Source organism: Kogia breviceps, chromosome 4 (genome assembly GCF_026419965.1).
Source record: "Kogia breviceps isolate mKogBre1 chromosome 4, mKogBre1 haplotype 1, whole genome shotgun sequence".
Lineage (NCBI taxonomy): Eukaryota > Metazoa > Chordata > Mammalia > Artiodactyla > Physeteridae > Kogia > Kogia breviceps.
The window spans coordinates 170,007,463-170,027,039 of NC_081313.1; the positions used below are offsets into that span (position 1 = coordinate 170,007,463).

General features: G+C 48.5%; 1 protein-coding gene and 1 long non-coding RNA gene across 2 annotated transcripts; both read right to left on the reverse strand.

Moving 5' to 3' along the window:
• Positions 1-390: 390 nt before the first annotated feature.
• On the reverse strand, positions 391-3,295 carry BST2 (bone marrow stromal cell antigen 2). Its single transcript, XM_067033318.1, is given in 7 exon segments — positions 391-720; positions 972-1,090; positions 1,359-1,419; positions 1,703-1,757; positions 2,554-2,784; positions 2,786-2,940; positions 3,271-3,295. Coding segments are annotated over 6 exon segments (627 nt in total). The 3' UTR covers positions 391-720; positions 972-990.
• Positions 3,296-5,313: 2,018 nt separating this feature from the next.
• LOC136794187 (uncharacterized) lies at positions 5,314-19,048 on the reverse strand. The gene is made up of 3 exons (XR_010840574.1): positions 18,786-19,048; positions 10,374-10,465; positions 5,314-7,961 (listed from the first exon to the last, which is right to left on the reverse strand). It is a non-coding gene; the product is annotated as an uncharacterized lncRNA (long non-coding RNA).
• Positions 19,049-19,577: the final 529 nt, after the last annotated feature.

Below are 19,577 nucleotides of genomic sequence, written 5' to 3' on the forward strand. Positions count from 1 at the left end.
TGTGACACAGGCCTGTGTGTGTCTGCAGATCCAGGTTTGATCCCAGCCCTGCACTTTCTGTGGGAAGGGATTGGGAACCAGGACAAAGTCTCCCTCATCACAGCCTCGGTTTCCTCATGGGACTGCCGCCATCAGAAGATCCCGGCGAGGAGATGAGAGCAGAACACTGCAGGCAGGCTGATGAGGGTGTAGAGTTCTTTAAGACGATCCAAATGGACAAGAGGGCTGGGGAGGCAGTGGGGTGGTGACTGCCAGAACCTCAGGGATTCCTGAGAACATTCTAGAGCAGGGAAAGCTGGATGTGGATGTCAATGGGTGTCCACCCTGGCCCGCAGGGTAGCCGCCCCACATGCCTGGGGGTGACACAATAACACTCCAAAAACTTGAGAATAAAGTTTCCCCCCCAAGAGGGGTGTTTACATTTCTGGAGCCCAAAGACCCCAGAATAAAGTGACTTTCTAGAAACCATGTCAGCAAGAAGCAGGTGCCCCACCTTCCACCCCCATGCCCTCTTCAGCTCTAGGGCAGCCTTGGGCCAACTCTACTACTTCTCGATGCCCAAGGTATCCCTCCAGAGCTGCCCCATGGACCCCTTAGGCTACCCCATTCCCCCCTCTCCTCCCCACAACCGTGTTGCCATGCGGTCCCCTCAGAATGGGTCAGGTCAGGAAGCCTCAAAGGGGGAAGCAGAGAGGGAACAGGACCAGTCCAGGTTGTGGCCTAAAAGACATCAAAACAGGGACTCAGAGGCAGGTACAACACGGGCTCCGCCCCCTCAAGCCCTGTCGCGCTCCAGGACCGCCCCCCCCCAATCCCCTCCCTGCTCACTGGGCTCTCCCTCCCTCTCCAAGATTCTTCTCCTCGGTGCCCAGCCCTCTGCCCCGCAGGTAGGTCACCTCCCCAGACTGTGACCCATCCCCGACTCCCATCCTTTCCCAGCTTTCTTTCCCCCGGAGCTGCCCCCTCCTTACCGGCCGGCTTCCTGGGACCTCAGATCAGCAGAGCCTTGAGGACCACGACCACGACCACAGCGAACAGGACGCTCAAGCAGCTAGAAGAGTTGTTCTCAGCTGAGGCCTCACTCCCTCTTCTGGAGTAGAGATCGGGACAACTCAGGCAGCTGCCAGGCCGGCTCCAGCAGCTGGAGGCTGCGCCCCTAAGAATCTCCACTCCTCCCCCACCAAGTCACTGGGGAGGAGAGCTGGCAGCGGCCACCCCATGGCTGTGTGACACAAGGGACAAGGCTGGGACTTAAACTTTGCCCCCTGAGCAACGGGGTTTTTCGAAGACAAGGGGGTCGTGAGTCTTCGGGGTGGGGTGAAAGGGGAGTGGCCGGGGTGGGGGCGGTTGTCTCGGACCTTAGTCGCTGCACCTCCTCCAAAGTGTCCTCCAAATTCTGCTTCAAAATCTTGACCTCTCCTGGTGGGGTCGGGTACAGAATCAAGGGGCACGTCAACACACTGACCACGCCCCCTCACCTGGCTCCAACCCGGGACATGTCCCCGCCTCTAGCCCCGCCCTCATTCAACCCACGCGGGAAAACCTGGCGTGCTTCCCCATCCCCTACTCCAAATGGAATCTGGCCCCATCCCTCCCTCCCGACCCCAACCCTGGGACCCTCCCTCCTTAGTCCTTTTCAATAACTGGCCCAACCCTCTGAGCCCCCTCCGTGGAACACTGACTGGCCTTGTGTTTTTCTCACCCTGAAGCTCTGCCACCTGGGCCTGCTCCATCTTCAGAGAATCCCTCAGGGTCACCTGCGACGCGGGGGTGGGGGTGGCGTGTGGGAAACTGGACTTCTGTCCTTGGGCCCTGGACCCCTTCTTAGGCCCTGGGATCAGAGGAGCTCGGCTCCAAACCCCCTTCAGTTTCCAGTCCGACTGTCCCCTGCACCTCAGTCTCCCACCTTGAAGAGTGGCCACAACCTCCCACCCTCCCAGGGCCACCGATAAGGGTGTGATCCTCGAAATGGGAGCTTTGAGGCCCTCCCCCAGAGAATTTGGAAGCTCCCCATGCTCAAACTCTAGGAGAAGTTTCCAGATCGCCCGGACTATTGCCCAAGAAGAATGAGAGGTCCTCCCAAAACCAGAACGCAGGGGGCATTTCGGAGTCCAAGTAGAGGTCCTGTGGGAGTTTCAAGGTTCCCCCATATCAGGACACAGATGAAAATTCCAGAGTCTCTCAGGATGCAGTGGAAGTATCAAGAGCCTCTTCTTTCTTTGGGACCTGGAGAGGTCCCGATCCCAACCCCTAGAGGGGACTTCTGCTCCCCCAAGACTGGGGCCCGAGGGGAGTTTCTAGCTCCCACACACCAGTGCCCTGGAGTCTGGAGATACCCCCATATCCTAGCAGGGATACTGAGGCCCCTGATTTGGGTGCTCTGGGGAGTTTTAAGGCCCCACCCCACACTAGCACCCTGGAGAGAGTTTAGAGGTCTCCAAACCCTGGTGGGGACATCCAGGGGGGAGTTTTAAGGTCTATCTTGATCTCCACGTAGGCCCTGTAAGAACCCCTGCAAGTACAGGGCCCTCTCTAGGGGGTGCAGTGGCTTACCACCGTCAGGTTGCAGGTGGTGGCCTGGACCTCCGTCTTGTGTAAGACTTCCTGGGCCTGGGTTAGCTGGCGCTGCACGTATCGCGTGAGGTTCTGACACTCCCGCTCTGCTTGGAGGCCATCCGTGCAGCCCTTGCTGTTGGCCCTGATGGCGAAGATGATCAGGGGTACAAGGAGAGCAATCACCATCACCAGCAGCAGCAGCAGCAGCAGGAAACACAGGTACCGTGGCTGCAACGCAGCGACGCAGCACCGACTCATTTAAGTGGTCGACCGTGGGCCCAGGGCTGTAGTAATAAAAAGTAGGTGCCCTCCAGATCTGCCCATAGGGAGTCTGGACGGGAGTTAGCGAGGGGAGCTGGAACCTCCTCTGGGCTGGGGCTATCCCTTATTAGCATAGGAGCTGTGCTGACCAATGACAAGTTCCAGGAGGATCCTCTGACTCCGAGATATTTGAATGGGGCATCTGCAGGCAGAACGGAGCCAGTTTCAGTTTCCTTTTTTGCTTTCCCAGAAAAAGAGGTGGGTTGTTTCTGCCTAATTATGGCCTCAGGACTTTCTGGGTTGGTTGCTGACTAGCGAGATTCTGTGGGAGGGGGAGCTGCGGCTACTTGCGACACCCCATCTCAAGTCCCTGCCCTTCTCCTTTATGTTTCTGAGGGTGACAACTGTAGTTACTGAGTGCCTAGTGCATGCCAGCTTTATGTTCATCTGTACCACGACCTGAAGAGGCCGAGGGCATTGAAACTGAGGCTGAGAGGTGACTACTGGACTGAGGACAGGGTCTGGGTCTGACTGAAGAGGCTGGGTTTTGAATTCAGGGGTCTCCCTGGTGAACTAGCAGGGGTTCACTTAGCATCCCTGCCCCCCACACCACCCCCCCGCCCGCCAAGGGGACCATAGGGAGCCATGGAGGGGTCAGAGGAGGGACCATAGCCTGTGGGAGCGGGGGTGGGGGGGCGGTGAGACGATCTGGATGGACCCACGAGACTAAGGCTGCAGTCCCCCCATTTGGCCACCAGAGGCTGCCCCAGCCAACAAACCAGGTCCCTGTTCTAGCTCCACCCAGGAACCAGCTCCTACTTCCAACAATCTGCCCCTACCACCCCAGGACTCCACTAAACCCTCTGAACTGTAAGCGAGCAGGACCCCATGGGGCCTTTCATTCCTGAGTTGTTTTTACAGATGTGAAATGCCTCCCTCACCAAATGGAAGATGTTAACTACTTGCTGACCATGAGCCTGTAGCCCCCAGGCCTAGTGGCGCCTAAGGATGGATCACGTTAACCCCTGTGACACCGCCCTGTTACCTCACCATCAGCCAAGCAGAGAACTGTGCACGAGCTGATCACAGACCTGTGACCAACACCTCCCCCCCACCCCCATCTCCGGCCTTTAAAACTGTTTTGCCGAGGGCTTCCCTGGTGGCGCAGTGGTTGAGAGCCCGCCTGCCGATGCTGGCGACGCGGGTTCGTGCCCCGGAGCGGCTGGGCCCGTGAGCCATGGCCGCTGAGCCTGCGCTCCGCAACGGGAGAGGCCACACGGCAAAAAAATGTTCTGCTGAAACCCTTCGGGGATTTCGGGTTTCTTTCTGATCCCCAAGTTTACAAGCCACCCGCCTCCTTGCATGGCCCTGCGATAAACCTTTCTCTGCTCCAAACTCTGACGTTTTGGTTTGTTTGGCCTCACTGTGCGTAGGGCACACGGACTCGTGCTAATAGAACCTCAGTTTCCTCATCTGTAAAGTGCGGCCATAGCAGGAGGCGCCAGTGAGGGGCATTTGAGTGAAATGCTTGGGCATCCAGTAGGCACTCAATGGATGTGTGGACGGCTGTGTGGCTCAGGGCAGAAGGAGAGGTGGGTAATGCAGAAACATGGCCATGGAGTGAGGAGCACATTTTGAGGGAAGATGATCGTGTCCATCTGGAACACACTGAACCCGGAAGGCCCGGGGGTCGTCTGGGGAGAGGCCTCCAAAGGGGGTTGGACCCTGGAGTGAGGTTCAAGGAAACTCAGGCCACACTGATCTCCCCTCCATGTGGCCTGGGGAGCCAGAGCTTCCTGCTGGAAATCGGCTTGATTGCAGGCTTCCAGTTGCCAGCTGTGACCTCTGGAAGGCAGCTGTGTGCTTTTCCTGTGGCTTCTTCAGCCGCAGCCTGACCACGGCCCAGATTCTGTTGTGTCAGCCACTTGCCGTGTTTGCAGTCAGCTGAGTCAGATCAGATGGTTCATGGGGCCAAGGCCAGGGGCCCAGGTCCCCAGCCGGACATCCCTCTGCCTAGAAGACCCCCATTAGAACCACTCAGCAGCCAAGTTGACAAGGGATCGGTGATGATCTTGCTGAGGAGGCCCAGGGGGAGCTTGTGTGTCCCATGACTAGGGTCCTCCCTTCCAGGCCAGGACTCCAAGTGCAAAGACACGACCCTGGGCAGAGCTGACTTATTGGAACCCCACTGTGCTGGGCTTCAGACTTTAGGGCCAGCTTGGGACCATGATTTCAGGTAGAGGCCAAGATTGTGTGTGAGCAGCCCTGCCTCCCTATGGGACCCTGGACAAGAGATTTCCTCATAGCCTCAGTTTCCATAGCTGTAAAATGGGGGTGATCATGATAGAACTTTTGGGTGCCCCCCCCTTACATTCTGCAACCAAAGCAAGTGTCTTAGTCACCTCGCTCTAGTCCCAGTGCTGCAAACAGAAAGTCTGTGGGTTTTCCCTCTAAAATTCCCAATGGAAATAGTTATGCCACCGTTCTGCTGATTTTAGCTTTGCTATTTTTAAAAGAATCATTTTATTTCCGTTTGCAGAAATATAGCGAAGATAGTACAAAAACATTCCATAGACCCCACACCCCATTTCTCCTACTTTGACCCTCTTACATCTGTATGGTACATTTGTTACAATTAATGAACAAATTCTGATGGATAACATTATTATTCGCTGAAGTCCATGCATTATTCAGATCTCCTCAGTTTGTCCCTAATGTCCTTCTTCTGCCCCAGGATCCTCACGGGACATTTATGTCTCTGGGCTGAGACAGTTTTTCAGACTTTCTTGGTTTTGATGAACTTGACAGTTTGGAGTCAGGTGTTCTGTAGGAGGGCCATCAGTTGGGATTTGTCTGGCGTTTTTCTCATGGTTGGACTGGGCTTTGGAGAGAAGAACCACAGAGGGGAAGTGCCTTTCTCATTACACACGTGTCCAGGGCATGCTCCCTCAGTGTGACTTATCACTGTGGTGTTGACCTTGATCACCTGGCGGAGGTGGTGTCCATCAGGCGTCTCCACCATAAAGTTACCTTCTTCCCTCTTGCGCTGTGCCCTTTGGAAGGAAGTCACTATTTACAGCCCACACCTAAGGGAAGGAGAGTCGTGTTCCACCTCCTTGAGAGCAGAACATTTGTGTAAACTGTTTGGGATTCTTCCGCCTGGGAGATTTGTCTCTTCTCCCTCATTTATTTATTTATTCAATCATTTATTTAGATCTGTGTGGACTCGTGGATATTTATTTTACACTTGACATTATTTATTTTGTCACTCAAATTGTTCCAACTTTGGCCCTTTGTTACTTTTGACAAACTTAGTTCCACCAAAACATACTGGAACATTCCTTATAGGCAAGTAGAAACCACATGCTCATAAGGGGTTCAGTTAAGAGAAGGCCACCATCATTCTCTGGGGCAGGCAGGGCAGAGACACTATTTTAGGAGCAGGGAGCACACACAAGGGAGATTTTTTCTTTCCTTTTCTTTTTGTTTTCTTGGCTGTGCCTCACGGCTGTGAGATATTAGTTCCCAGACCAGGGATTGAACCCAGGCCCTCAGCAGTGAAAGTGCAGAGTCCTCTAACCACTGGACTGCCAGGGAATTCCCACAGGAGATTTTTTTTTTGTGTGGTTAATTATAAGAGAATAATGTAAGACATTAAAGAAACACATTTCGTAAAGGACAAAAAGCTCATCCATAATCCTTCCTTCACTTAACTGCTTTATTTCTGTTCATGAAACTACACGTGTATTTCATTGCATTGACAGAACACCTTACTTTGGGACATTGAGGTGTTTTCAGTTATATACGGCCATGTGTGGGCGACAGAGGACATCGCCATGCTTATAGGAAGGCGCTGGCCCAGGGACGATTCCGCCCCCAGGGGACATTTGGCAATGGCTGGAGACAGTTTCCGTTGTCACAACTGGAGGAGGAAATGCGCTGGCATCTAGTGAGTGGGAACCAGGGCTGATGCTCAACATCCTATATAATACATAGGACGCCGACCCCACCACTACAGAGGATGCTGGGTCTCAACAGTGCCGAGGGTGAGAAGCATTGCCCTGGAGGGTCTTAGGTGCAGCTTAGGAATCAGACTCGGCCTCAAATTCCATCTTGGCTCTGGACCAGCTACTTCACCTTGCTGAGATTGTGCTTTCTTTTTTCTTTTCTTAAAAAATATATGGTTACATAGAATTAGCCTGTTTTTTTTTTTTTAAATTAATTATTTATTTGGATGCGCTGGGTCTTCATTGCTGCACGCAGGCTTTCTCTAGTTGCGTCCAGTGGGGGCTACTCGTCCTTACGGGGGGCGGGCTTCTCATTGCCGTGGGTTCTGTTGCCGAGCACGGGCTCTAGGAGCATGGGCTTCAGTAGTTGTGGCACACGGGCTTAGTTGCTCCGCGGCATGTGGGATCTTCCGGGACCAGGGATCAAACCAGTGTCCCCTGCATTGGCAGGCAGATTCTTAACCACTGCGCCGCCAGGGAAGTCCCAGATTTTGCTTTCTTATCGAATGGGTATGATATCAGCTCCTTCCCAAGTTGTTATGATGATGAAATAAATCAATATATCAAAAGTGTTTAGCTCAATACCTGGTGCCTTCTCACACCCCTGTGAGAGTTCATCCCTGTCACTATTTGATAAGTTTTGGATTTGACTGAATTCTTTCCTTAGATTGAGTTCCCAGAAATTACTGGGGTTACTGGGTCCCAGGGAAGGCACGTCTCCCTGGCTCTTGCTTTCCCTAAAGAGGAATCCAGAATTTAATCTATTGCCTGCCCCTGAGTGGATTCTTGCCTCTCTGAGTATGTCACAGTCGTTCTTGTTTTCCTTCCAGCTCCTTCCATGGTCCTTGTTCCAGGAGCTCCTCCCTCTCCTGTAAGACACACAAGCTCCAGAGTGTCGTCCACCCACATTGGACATTTCCCTGGGTCCACAGTTCAATCAGCACCCTTTTCTCAGTCCCAGGGCTGAGTGTGGGCATTCGAACCACGTTCCTTGTTGCAAGAGGTCACCAAAAGGATGTGACCACTGGCTGAACTGGGAGCTGGACCAGGGCAATTGGAGGCTCCATATCTCTTCCTTTATCCTTGGAATGTATATTCTGCCCACTTTTCTCATTTCAAGTCACTTCAAGACACAACCTTGAAAAAGTAATGCACTTTTGAGACCATCTAGACGATATATCTGACTGTACCCCCATTAAGGCCTCTGTATAAACTTGTAAGATTCTGGTGGGTGGGTGCAGGTATCTACTCATCTTGCAGCCATACAAGACAAGCCTCATAAGTAAGTTCCCTTGCTTATTAAACCTGCCACCTACCCATCTGGAGTGGTCTGCCTCTTTCTTCCATCTCTCCTTACCCTCTGTCTATAGGGGCCAGTTTCAGATTTCACTCAAGGAATTCCAGAGGTTGGGAACTAACAATTGGTGAGACAGCCAGGAGACTGAAAAAAATGGGCCTTGGGGAAGAGGCATTGCAGGGGAAATTACAGGTTGGTCATCAACCTCTTTGTGGGGAAGAGTGGCCTGGATGTAGATGCTCGAGGACCTCTGCATAAGTTCAGGGATGTCCTGAAAACACCAACTGGTCCGATGTTCTGTTGGAGGAACTGTGCAGAGTGCACTTCAGGAAAGAAGGGAGATTAATGGCTGCCACAGGGCGCTGGCCACTGATGCCCAACTAGAGGCTGAAGTTTGAGTTAGAAGTTGAGGGAAGAGCTGATGTTAGAGAAGGCTGTGAGGTTGTATGTGAGGTTGTTCACTACTCTCCTAACTTTGGGGCTGATGGATAATGTGAGAGAGCAGGATGTTAAGTTGGAGAACTGAGTGTGCTGTTTTGCAAAGCTAGGAGGCTGCAAGCTGTCTCATATTAAGGTCAGGACACTTGTGACAAAGCCACTAAGAGGTAGGACCCCTGGGAAAATGAGGAGAGTGAAGGGGAAGATGTTGTGGTGATTGACGGTGAAACAGACAAAGCACTCTGTGCTGTCGGACCCCTAAGACCAAGGAAAGCAAAAGCACAGCAATGACAAACTCAGCCACTGGGGCAGCCAGTTCAGGAAACATTCATTATGAGAGAATAGATGCCTGCTGAGCTTATTGATATAGCGTCTGGGAAAATTAATAAACATTTAATTTAAAATGGAGTGGGGAGGCCTGAAAGACGAGCTCTTATACCTTACCCCTCAGTGTCAATTCTGCAACAGAAAGAGATGGTACCTTTGCATCTCCAACAGGAAGATTACTACTTTGCTACCCAGCAGGAGGAAGGAAGGATTTCTCCTCGCCTGGCAACGGCCCAGCCAATGAGAGACTGTCACAACTCAGACAAAGAAAAGCCACTACACTTCAAACTCCCGGTTTCCTCCAATGGATTCTTTGTTTATAACAGCCCTTCCCAACTCCCCCACTTCTCGATAAAAGAAAGTTTCTCTTCTATGTCTCCAGACTTGCCTGTGGTTCTCCATAGATTGCATGTCCCAAATTGCAATTCTTTACTGTTCCCAAATAAACCCATTTTGTTGGTAAAATAACTGGCTGTTTTACTGTTTTTGGTCAATATTACTTGATATCTGAGAAGTGGGGTTCAGAGAAGACCCCCAGTGACTCTGAGGCTGGTGAGCAAACAGGTGTTGGTACCCACAGAACCCATTGAACTCCCTGATTCCTTTTTTTTAAAATTTTTCTGTATTTTTGTGGTATGCGGGCCTCTCACCGCCGCGGCCTCTCCCGTCGCGGAGCACAGGCTCCGGACGCGCAGGCTCAGCGGCCACGGCTCACGGGCCCAGCCGCTCCGCAGCACGCGGGATCCTCCCGGACCGGGGCACGAACCCGCGCCCCCCGCATCAGCAGGCGGACCCCCAACCACTGCGCCACCAGGGAAGCCCAGAACTCCCTGCTTCCTTGCCAACCCTTGAGTTTGAGGGTAAATTTTCTCCTGGATTCAGGCTGTGCTCTTTTTGCATTTTGAAAGTCTCCAGGCTTTATTTGGGAATCTGCTTATTGTATTTATTTATTTATTTGTTAATTTATTTATTTTGAAGCCTTCATCCTTTCTGTTAAAGCCTTTGTCCTTTCTGTGAGTTCTCCTTTGGCACTCTGACCTGACTTTTGAAATCAGGCTGTTTCTCCTGGAACTGTGCTAGTCCTCAGTCTAATTCCTTTTGGAACCTGGCTGTTCCTATTGGAACTGTGCTGTTTACTCCCCAAGGGGGGGGGGGGTCAAGCTGGTTCTTTGAATGGGGTGAAGGTGAGGGTGGATCGGTGGGTTGGGCAGGGGCATACTTAAGTGGTCTGTGTACCACCTTGGTGGTGCTGTATGCAGGAATCATGTACAGTACCCTGCTTTCACTGGCACTGCAGGAATGGCAGTTGGTTTGTGGCCTTTCTGTATCTTATTGTTCATAATTGCCCCTACTGAGCATGCATGTAGTTATTTTTAGTCCCTTATATTATAGTTTCTTTGCATTCTGTTGCTGGAGGAGACATTTGTCCAGGTGCAAGCCTTCCAGTAAAGGGTCCCAGGTCCCAGCCTGTCTCAAAACTTACCAACCTGGTTTTCCAGATCTATGTCAGTTAGTCCACATGCTTGTTGGTGAGGGTCAAGACAAATATTGGATGAGACCAGCCAAATGGGAACATCCTCTGAAAGAGATTTAGAAAAATAAACCCCTATCTTTTGGCAAGAAGCTAGAACATTTGCTGGAGACCTCCACTGATCAGTTACAGGAGCTTTTCCTACACCTATTGACTGGAACAAAATTTAGGCTTACACGCAAAAACCTGATGAACCTGTTCATGACTATTATAATCAACTTCAGATTGTTTTCAGAGAAAATTCTGGTCTTCCTTCAGATGCTGAATCCACTTGGGTAGCCTTTAACTCTATGTTTATTAGTGTGCTGAACTGGGATCTTTCTCTTTTACTTAAAAGGACCAGGGTGGAGGGGGAAACTATGTCCACTCCAGATTTGGTTAATTTGGCAAATCAGCTCGCTCACACCCTAGATGAGTCACCTAAAAGAAAGACCTCCAAAATTCTTAATTATCGACTCTGAAAAATGAAGTTCTCTAAATGAAACCAAAACTTTCTAGTTTCTGCTATTATTGCAAAAAGCGAGGACACTGGAAGTGAGATTGTTACAAATTTAGGCTTTCAGACATCTTCAGTTTTCTAACCAGCCTTTCTAATTCCCAATGATGAGGCTCCAAGGAATTACATCGGCTCTTCCCAATACTCTATCTTAATCTGCTCAGAGAAACAACTCTCCAGACTGGGAATGAACCTCTCTCTGTCCTTATTGACACTGGGGCCACACTCTGGGTGTCCAATCCCACTGCTTTAGAGCAGCCTCTGCCTTGGAGAACCGAAACAGTTCAAACATCAGGGATCTCTGATGAACCTCAAGAGGTTCCTGTCTCTGAGCCTATTCCCTTTTGTTTAGGTCCCTTGAGGGATACCCACCCTTTTCTCCTTAGTTCCTCTGCCCGTATTTATTAGGCTGAAACTTCTTAGAAATGTATCATGCCAGAATTTCTTCCTCCCCAAATGGGGAAATAATACTTGAATTTGACAGTAGCAATCAAAATAACCAATCAGGTGAATTAAATAACCCTTCAACATCTTTTATTTGCCCCATCTCTGATGATACTGGAGCTGATTCTGGAAACCCTGATCATTTGTACCTATTGATTCAGCTACCACCCCCCTTATGGACAAAATCTCCAACTGGTGTTGGCAAAATCCACAGTGCATCTCCCATTGATATTCAAGTAGATCTCTCAAAACCTCTCCCCAGAATTAATCAATACTCTATAAGTAAAGATGAGCTTCAAGTTATAAAGCTCACAACAGAAGATTACAAGGATCAGCACCTCATTATTCCTTACACTAGTCCTTGTAACACTCTTGTTTTACCTGTGAGAAAACTCAAGGGCTGGCTGAGGATGGAGGTTTGTCGAGGAGCTCCGAGCAATAAACAACATTGTTATCCCTTGTCACCCTGTTGTTTCTAACCTATCCACACTACTAACATTCGTTCCCACTGAAAGCAAAAGTTTCACCATAATTGATCTATGCAGTGCATTCTTCAATATTCCAGTTGATAAGGCTAGCCAATATCTTTTTGCCTTCACCTGGGAAGGACAACAATACACCTCAACAGTTGTGCCCCAGGGTTTCACAGAGAGTCCCTCTTAACTTTTCACAAATATTTATTTATTTATTTGCCACACTGCACGGCATGTGGGATCATAGTTCCCGGAACAGGGATCAAACCCTTGCCCCCTGCAGTGGAAGCATGGAGTCCTAACCACTGGACCACCAGGGAAGTCCCTTAACTTTTCACAAAATCTTGAAAGCTGATTTGGAAAATGCAAAATTTTCTTCAGACTACTTTGTTGCAATATATAGACGATTTGCTCCTATGCTTCTTTTCTCAATCCTCTTCATGGGAAGATAGCATCCACTTGTTAAAACTTTTGGTCTTGGGAATTCCCTGGTGATCCAGTGTTTAGGACTCGGCAGTGGCCCAGGTTCAATCTCTGGCCAGGGAAATAAGATCTTGCTGCAAAAAAAAAAAAAAAAAAAAAAAAAAACCACAAGAAAGAAAGAAAAAACAAACAGAACAAAACTACAACTTTTGGTCTTATAAATTCTCCAAAGAAAAATTGCATTTCGCTCAAATTTCAGGTTTGATATTTAGGGCACCTGATCTTAGAATGAGGACTACATTTGGATCCAGGTAGGCTTCACAGCATCCTGAACTTCCCCAAACCTAAAACTAAGCAGCAATTATGAGGTTTTCTTGGGCTAGCTGGCTACTGTTGAAATTGGATTCCAAATTTCTTTCTTACGGTCCAGCCCTTATATGCTTTAAAAACATATAAACAGCAAACTTGACCCTGTTATTTGGGGAGGTCAGGATGACATAGCTTTTGGAGCCTTAAAGAAAAGCTTAATGAGACCACCTGCCCTTGGACATCCTAATTATCAGCTTCCCTTTTTCCTTTTTGTATTTGAGAAGGAAGGGAATGCTCTTGCAGGACTCATCGAAAAACATGGGGACCGTCATGGACCCATAGGGTATTATAGCAAATATCTGGACCCTGTGTGTCACAGAATACCCACCACCTTTACCTTAGAACCATTCCTCCTACTGGCCTTCTGGTTAAGGCCACCAAAGAAATAATTAAGGAACCCCCCTTAACCATCTTTGCACTCCATGCAGTAGAACCCCTCCTGAATTCCCATCACACCCAACACTTTTCAGTTGCTTACATCCTATGAAATCCTTTTGCTAACTGCTCTTCACATAACTCACGTTGTTGTAACCTCAACTCTGCTATTTCTCTCCTCTCCTTCACTGACGCATCCCCTCATGACTCTTTAACACTGACAGATCACCCTTTGACTCTCTGTAATAATTTACAGGAGACTGCTCTAACCAGTGCAGATAGTTCATGGTCTACTGATGGTTCCTAATTAAAGGATGACAATGGTAAACATCGTGCTGGGTATGTTATTACACCTCTTAAAATTGTTGAGGCAGCACCTTTATCTTAGTCTACTTTGACCTGGCAAGCTGAATTATACACTCTTACTCAGACTTGTACTTAGGCAAAAGCAAAACTGTAAACATTTACACCAATATCCAGTATGCCTTTGGGGTAGCCCATGACTTTGGGATATTATAGAAACAGCAAGGTTTCCTTACCTCTAATGGGGAAAATATTAAAAATGGCTCTTATACCCAAAATCTATTAGATGCCATGCTCTTGCCAGCCGCTTTAACTACTATTAAGACCCCTGGGCATTCCAAGCTTGACTCCCTAGAGGCTAAAGGAAATCAACTCACTGATATTTCTGTCAAAAACTTCTCTCAAAGGAACCAATGGCCAAACTTCTGTCATGGTCCAAAGGGATGCTCCCTAAGATGATGATCTAGAAAAATTGACAAGAAATGCCCAACCATTGGCCCCAGAAAAGGAAAAGCAATGTTGAAAATCTAGTAACTGTTCATTTGATAAAAAGAGAGAACTCTCGTTTGGGTTAAATAACAAATAGGTCCTACCAGAAAATCTAGGATTCCCACTTCTTACACTAAACTGTTATATAACAGTTTATTTTATATCTATATATATATACACATACATATATATATATTACACATATGTATGTATGTATGTATCATTCATATTTCTTGCATTAAACCATTGGTCCACTGAAAAAATGATAGCAGTCATGAACAAATATTGGTGGTGAAATATTAATAAGGCTGCAAAAAAGTACTCGCCTCACTTGTCCCATCTATCGGACACCTGTTAGCGCTGCTCCTGGACATTTTGAATTGCCTAAGGGCCCACTGGAGATATGAGAAATGGATTTCATACAGTTTCCCCCATCTCGTGGATATAAATATATTTCAGTTATTGTCTGTATGTTTTCTCACTGAACTGAAGCCTTTCCTTGTAGACAGGCCACTGCTTCTGTGGCTAAAATTTTGTTAGAAAAGATTATCCCTACCTGGGGAGCCCCTCTTGAACTTTATAATAATAGAGGAACCCATTTTACTGGTCAGGTTCTTTGACAAATCTGTGCTATTTGGCCAGTTTACAACAGTTTTATTGTGTTTATCACCCTCAGTTCTCAGGGTTAGTCAAATGCACTATTACCACTATTAAGAGTCAACTGGCAAAATTTGTAGAAACCCTCCAAACACTTTAGCCAAAAGCATTGCCGCTGGTCCTTCTAAATCTCAGATCAACCCACTTTTGAACTCATAGACTCTATCCATTGAGAAAGTCATAGGACACACCATGCCCCTGGCCCCCACCTCTTGATCTATGGCTGATAAACATAGATATACTTCAATATTGTAACAGCCTAATGGCTTCTATTAAAAATAACCATGCTCTGGGCTTCCCTGGTGGCGCAGTGGTTGAGAGCCCGCCTGCCGATGCAGGGGACATGGGTTCGTGCCCTGGTCCGGGAAGGGCGGCTGGGTCCGTGAGCCATGGCCGCTGAGCCTGGACGTCTGGAGCCTGTGCTCCACAACGGGAGGGGCCACAGCAGTGAGAGGCCCGCGTACTGCAAAAACAAAAATTTAAAAAAACAAAAAAAACAAAAAACCATGCTCCGGTAGAGCAGTCTTTTCAAAGTGTGCTCCAGGGAGAGGAGGACCTTAAACATCACACCTTGCAACCTGGAGGTTTCATCTATTGGAAAAGACACCTCCAGAAAGACTCTTCAACGTTACTGGAAAGGCCCCTATCACATACGGCTAACCAACCCTTGCTGCCAAACTCCAGGGAACAGACTCTTGAATTCATGTGACACATCTAAAGAAAGCACCAAATCCTGACTGGACTTGTACATCATCTGGTGACCTGAAGGTAAAGATATCCCAGAATTGAGGCAGACGACATCTGGTGAGAAAGCTTTCCCAAGATATTCAGACTCAAAGGTTTCGAATTCACAGAAGCCTCCCTCTTCCATCTGGACTATTAACTGACTCTGCATTCTTATCCAAATCCATGGTCTCTGAATTTGCAAACTACAGGCTGTAAAACATTTAGTTCCAAATAGTTCTTTTGAGATAACAATACTGTTTTTTAAAAACAAGTCTTTGAAGTTTTGCTATTTTTGTGAAAAGTCCATCAATTCTTGCTTCATATTTAATCCTGCGCTGTCTTCCCAAACCACATGTTTAATTTCCAGTTTTGAGTGTCCTCTTGCTGTTCTCACTACTCTAAGATACAGACTTTAGATGGGAAATGCCTGAGAGATCTCCCTCCTACTCCCCCTCGTTACTCGAATGTGACCTCAATAGGTTTCCAATCTGTGCACTTTTCCCTCCAGCTTGGGCCATGACACCCAGGAAAGTTTTCCTGGCATCGAAGGACAAAAGGTCACTGAATCTGGAAAAAAAAACCCACCTGACTCTTGATCGACAATGTTTTCAGAGAAAGATTTTGATCAAGAGGGGAAAATGTGAAAATTAACAAACAAAAACCTCACTTAAAATGGAGTCAAGAGGCCAGAATGGGGAGCTCTCACGCTACCACTCCTTGCCAATTGCAGATTCAACCGGAAGAGGTGGTATCTTTGCATTTCCGACAGGAGGAAGTTTACTACTTTGCTACCCAGCAGGAGGAAGAAAGAATTTCTCCCCGCCCAGCAATTGTCCAGCCAATGAGAGACTGTCAAAACTCAGCCAATGAAAAGCCACTACACTTCAAACTCCCCGTTTCCTCCAGCGGACTCTTTGTTTATAGCAGCCCTTCCCAACTCCCCCTTCTATAAAAGAATATTCTTCTCTTTGTTTTCCAGACTTACCCGTGGTTCACCATAGATTGCATGTCTCAAACTGCAATTCTTTGCTGTTGCCAAATAAACAGATTTTGTTGGGAAAATAATTGGCTGTTTTTGTTTTAGGTCAACACAGCCAAGTTCCGGCAAAAGGCCAAGGAAAGTATCCAGACGTGGTTAGTGTGGCTTTGGGATACCTGGGGTCGTGACATTTTTCTGACTGGCCAGGAGGCAGAGAAAATGAGCAGTATCACCACACACCCTGCCCTCTAGCAGCACCTGCATGTACTTGGGGGTTCAAATTACTCACTCCCTTATAGATTGGATTATTCCAGCCTCCAGGGCCCAGTGAGGGAGATGTCCCTGGGCATGTGGCACCCTGAAAATCTATAGAGGAGGTACAACAAGTTCTTAGGGAGCTGGGAATAAGGGAGGCCACCTATGCTCTTGTCTTTGAGGGTCCTAACTGGGCCACATTCACTGAAGAAATGAAAGCCAAGATACTCCAGTCCGCCCCCAGCACCTGGTAGGGACTGGTATGGGATGCTGATATCCATGCTGAGCTAAGTCATGGGAATGGGTACAGGTTCCCGAGACAGAGGGGGAACTAGAGAAGACAAAAAGCTATCCCAGGTGGCTGTAAAGGGTTCAGTAAAAGTAACCCAGGAGCAAATGTGGTTTAACCTCATTGCTGCCAGGACCTCACCTGAAAAGGAAGACCAGCAACCCAGTGCTGTGTCAGTCAACCTGTGGAAAGCCTTAAGACTGGAATAGTTCAGACCTGCCCTGACTATCTCTAGTGCCCTGCTAGCTCTCACAGAAGCCTCAGGAACACGGTCCTTTTCGGGATGGGTGCCTCCCATGCCTCAGGTTTAGGATGCAGGGCAAAATCACCTCTAGGTGAAGCCTGTTGGGAGCAATTGGAGGCTCCGAGTTGAACTGGCTATTCACTAGCCCCCTTGAAATAAATAAAAGGCCAGGGCTCTGGTTGACACTGGAGCCAAATGTACTCCACTACATAGCCACACTCAGAAGTTTTCAGGCCCCCTTGGTGCCACTGATGATTATGAAGGGCAGTGCCTTTGGTTAGGAAGTTCCCTTCGACATTGTAAATTGGGTGTTCTCCGCACCGAGAATACGAGGTTTTTCTCTCTCCAATACCAGAGAACATATTGGGTATTGACATGCTACAAGTTCAGTCTACAGACCTCTACCTGTGAATTCCCACATTGAGGTTAGAGTAATCAAACCAATGCTGAGGGGATAGGCCAGCTGGGAACCAGTAAGTCTACCGGGCCCCTCAAATAGTGGTTACTGTCAAATGATGTAAATTGCCTGGGAGGCATAATGAAATAGGAGAAACTATCCCCAAACTGCACCAAGGGGGTATTGTACACCCTGCCTATCGTGCTTCCAACAGACAGGTATGGCTTGTAAAAAAGCCAGATGGCTCGTGGTGGGTGACCGTGGGCTATCGAGAATTGAACACACTGGTGTCACCCATCCATGCGGTTGTGCCCCAAATTGCCACCATCTTAGATACCTTGGCCATAGTCCTAGGAGTGTACCGTGCTGTGCTGGACTTAGCAAATGCTTTTTTCCAATCTACCCCTGGCCACTGAGTCACCAGATCGATTTGCCTCCAAGTGGGAGGGGCAACAATGGACTTTTCAAGCACTTCCCCAAGGCTACCTGCACAGCCCCACCATATGTTGTGGGATGGGAGTCCCAGACCTGTCCCTGTTCTCCTTCCCCACATCACTAAAATGAGCCCATTACATTGATAATATAATGTTGACATGTAAAGACTTGCCTCTGCTGCAGGACACTCTGCAGATTTTGCTGGAACATCTGTGAGGGAGACGGTGATGTGGATGAACCCATAGGAAGTTCAAGTTCCAGGCACCACCGTAAAGCTTCTGGGAGTCATTTGGTTGGGTGAGAGGTACATTGTCCCAGAAGCCGTGATTCTTAGGCAACCCCTAAGAATGTGAAAGAGGTGCAAGCTTTCATAGGGGTTTGGGGGTTTTGGAGGACTTTTATTCCCCACCTGATGCAACGCCTCCATCCTTTTTAGAAAAATTTTATTGAAGTATAGTTGATTTACAATGTTGTGTTAATTTCTGCTGTACAGCAAAGTGACTCAGTTATACATATATCTATATATTCTTTTTCATGTTCTTTTCCATTATGGTTTATCATTGGATATTGAATATAGTTCCCCGTGCTATACAGTAGGACCTTGTTGTTCAGCCTTCCTATATATAATAGTGTCTCCATCCTTTATACCAGCTTTAAAGTAAAGAAAGGGCATGTGGGGATTAGAGCAACAGCTGCCTTTGAGAAGGGAAAAAATACGAGTGAAGCAGATGAAAGCTCTGGGCAGGGCTACCATTTGAGTTTGAGTTAGATGTATCTGTGACTCCGGAAAGTATGGGTTGAGCACTGCGGCAGAGACAGCAGGAGAGAGGACCCCTAGGATTTAGGTACCGCTCTGGAAGGGGGCAGAAACCCGATATACCCCCATAATGCAATAGGTCCTAGCAGTCTACATCACCCTCCTCCAAGTAGGACCTCTCGCGAAAACCAGCATATCATGGTATCAACATCCCTTCTTATCAAGGGGTGTATTGACAATATGTTCCATTGACCCACCTCTGCCATGGCTCAGACTCCCACGTTGAATGAGTGACAGACAGCGCTTTGTGCAGCAGAAGAGCACCGGGTCGGCCAGCCCGCTCTCTCTAGAAATGCGAGCGCTCCCAGGCTTTGTAGAGTATGTGGATCCTCCAAACACCCGCTGCTCCCACCGCCTCTATTCCTGTGTAGCCCCTGCAACCTGTAGAGAGGAAGTCGGGGAACTTCCTGCTGATGTCTGCTTCACCCTACGGGTCTAGTCGGGCAACCGGTAACAGGGACTCTAGTGGCTATTCAGCCCAACACTGACACCATCTGGATGGAAAACGAACTGCACCAGCCCGTGAGCTGACTTCAGAGCGATTTGGCTGGGGATCGCTCAGGAGCCCCAGGCTGTTTGCTAACCTTTGCACTGATAGTTGGACAGTTCTGAAGAGATTAACCCTATGGCTCGGACAATGGGAAGCCAAGGGGTAGATGATCGTGAATAAGCCCTTCTGGGGTGAGGATATGTGGAGAGACATTTGGGTTTGTTTCCAACAGACTGAGGCAGCCCTCACTGTTTTCCATGTCCCTGGTTCTTAAGGTGCTGACGCCCCCTGGCAAATGGGGAGCTGATGCTCTAGCCCAGTATGAGCCCTAATGGACCCCTCCATAGATACAGCAGATGGGGCGCATAGGAACTGCAGCCACTGCAGTCCCTGACTGGGATGGTATATTGCCAAGGATGCTGGATTGCCCTTGAAATAAAGTGACTTGGTTAATGCCGTAGCAGCATGTGTGTTCTAAACAACTCCCCAGGCAACTGCC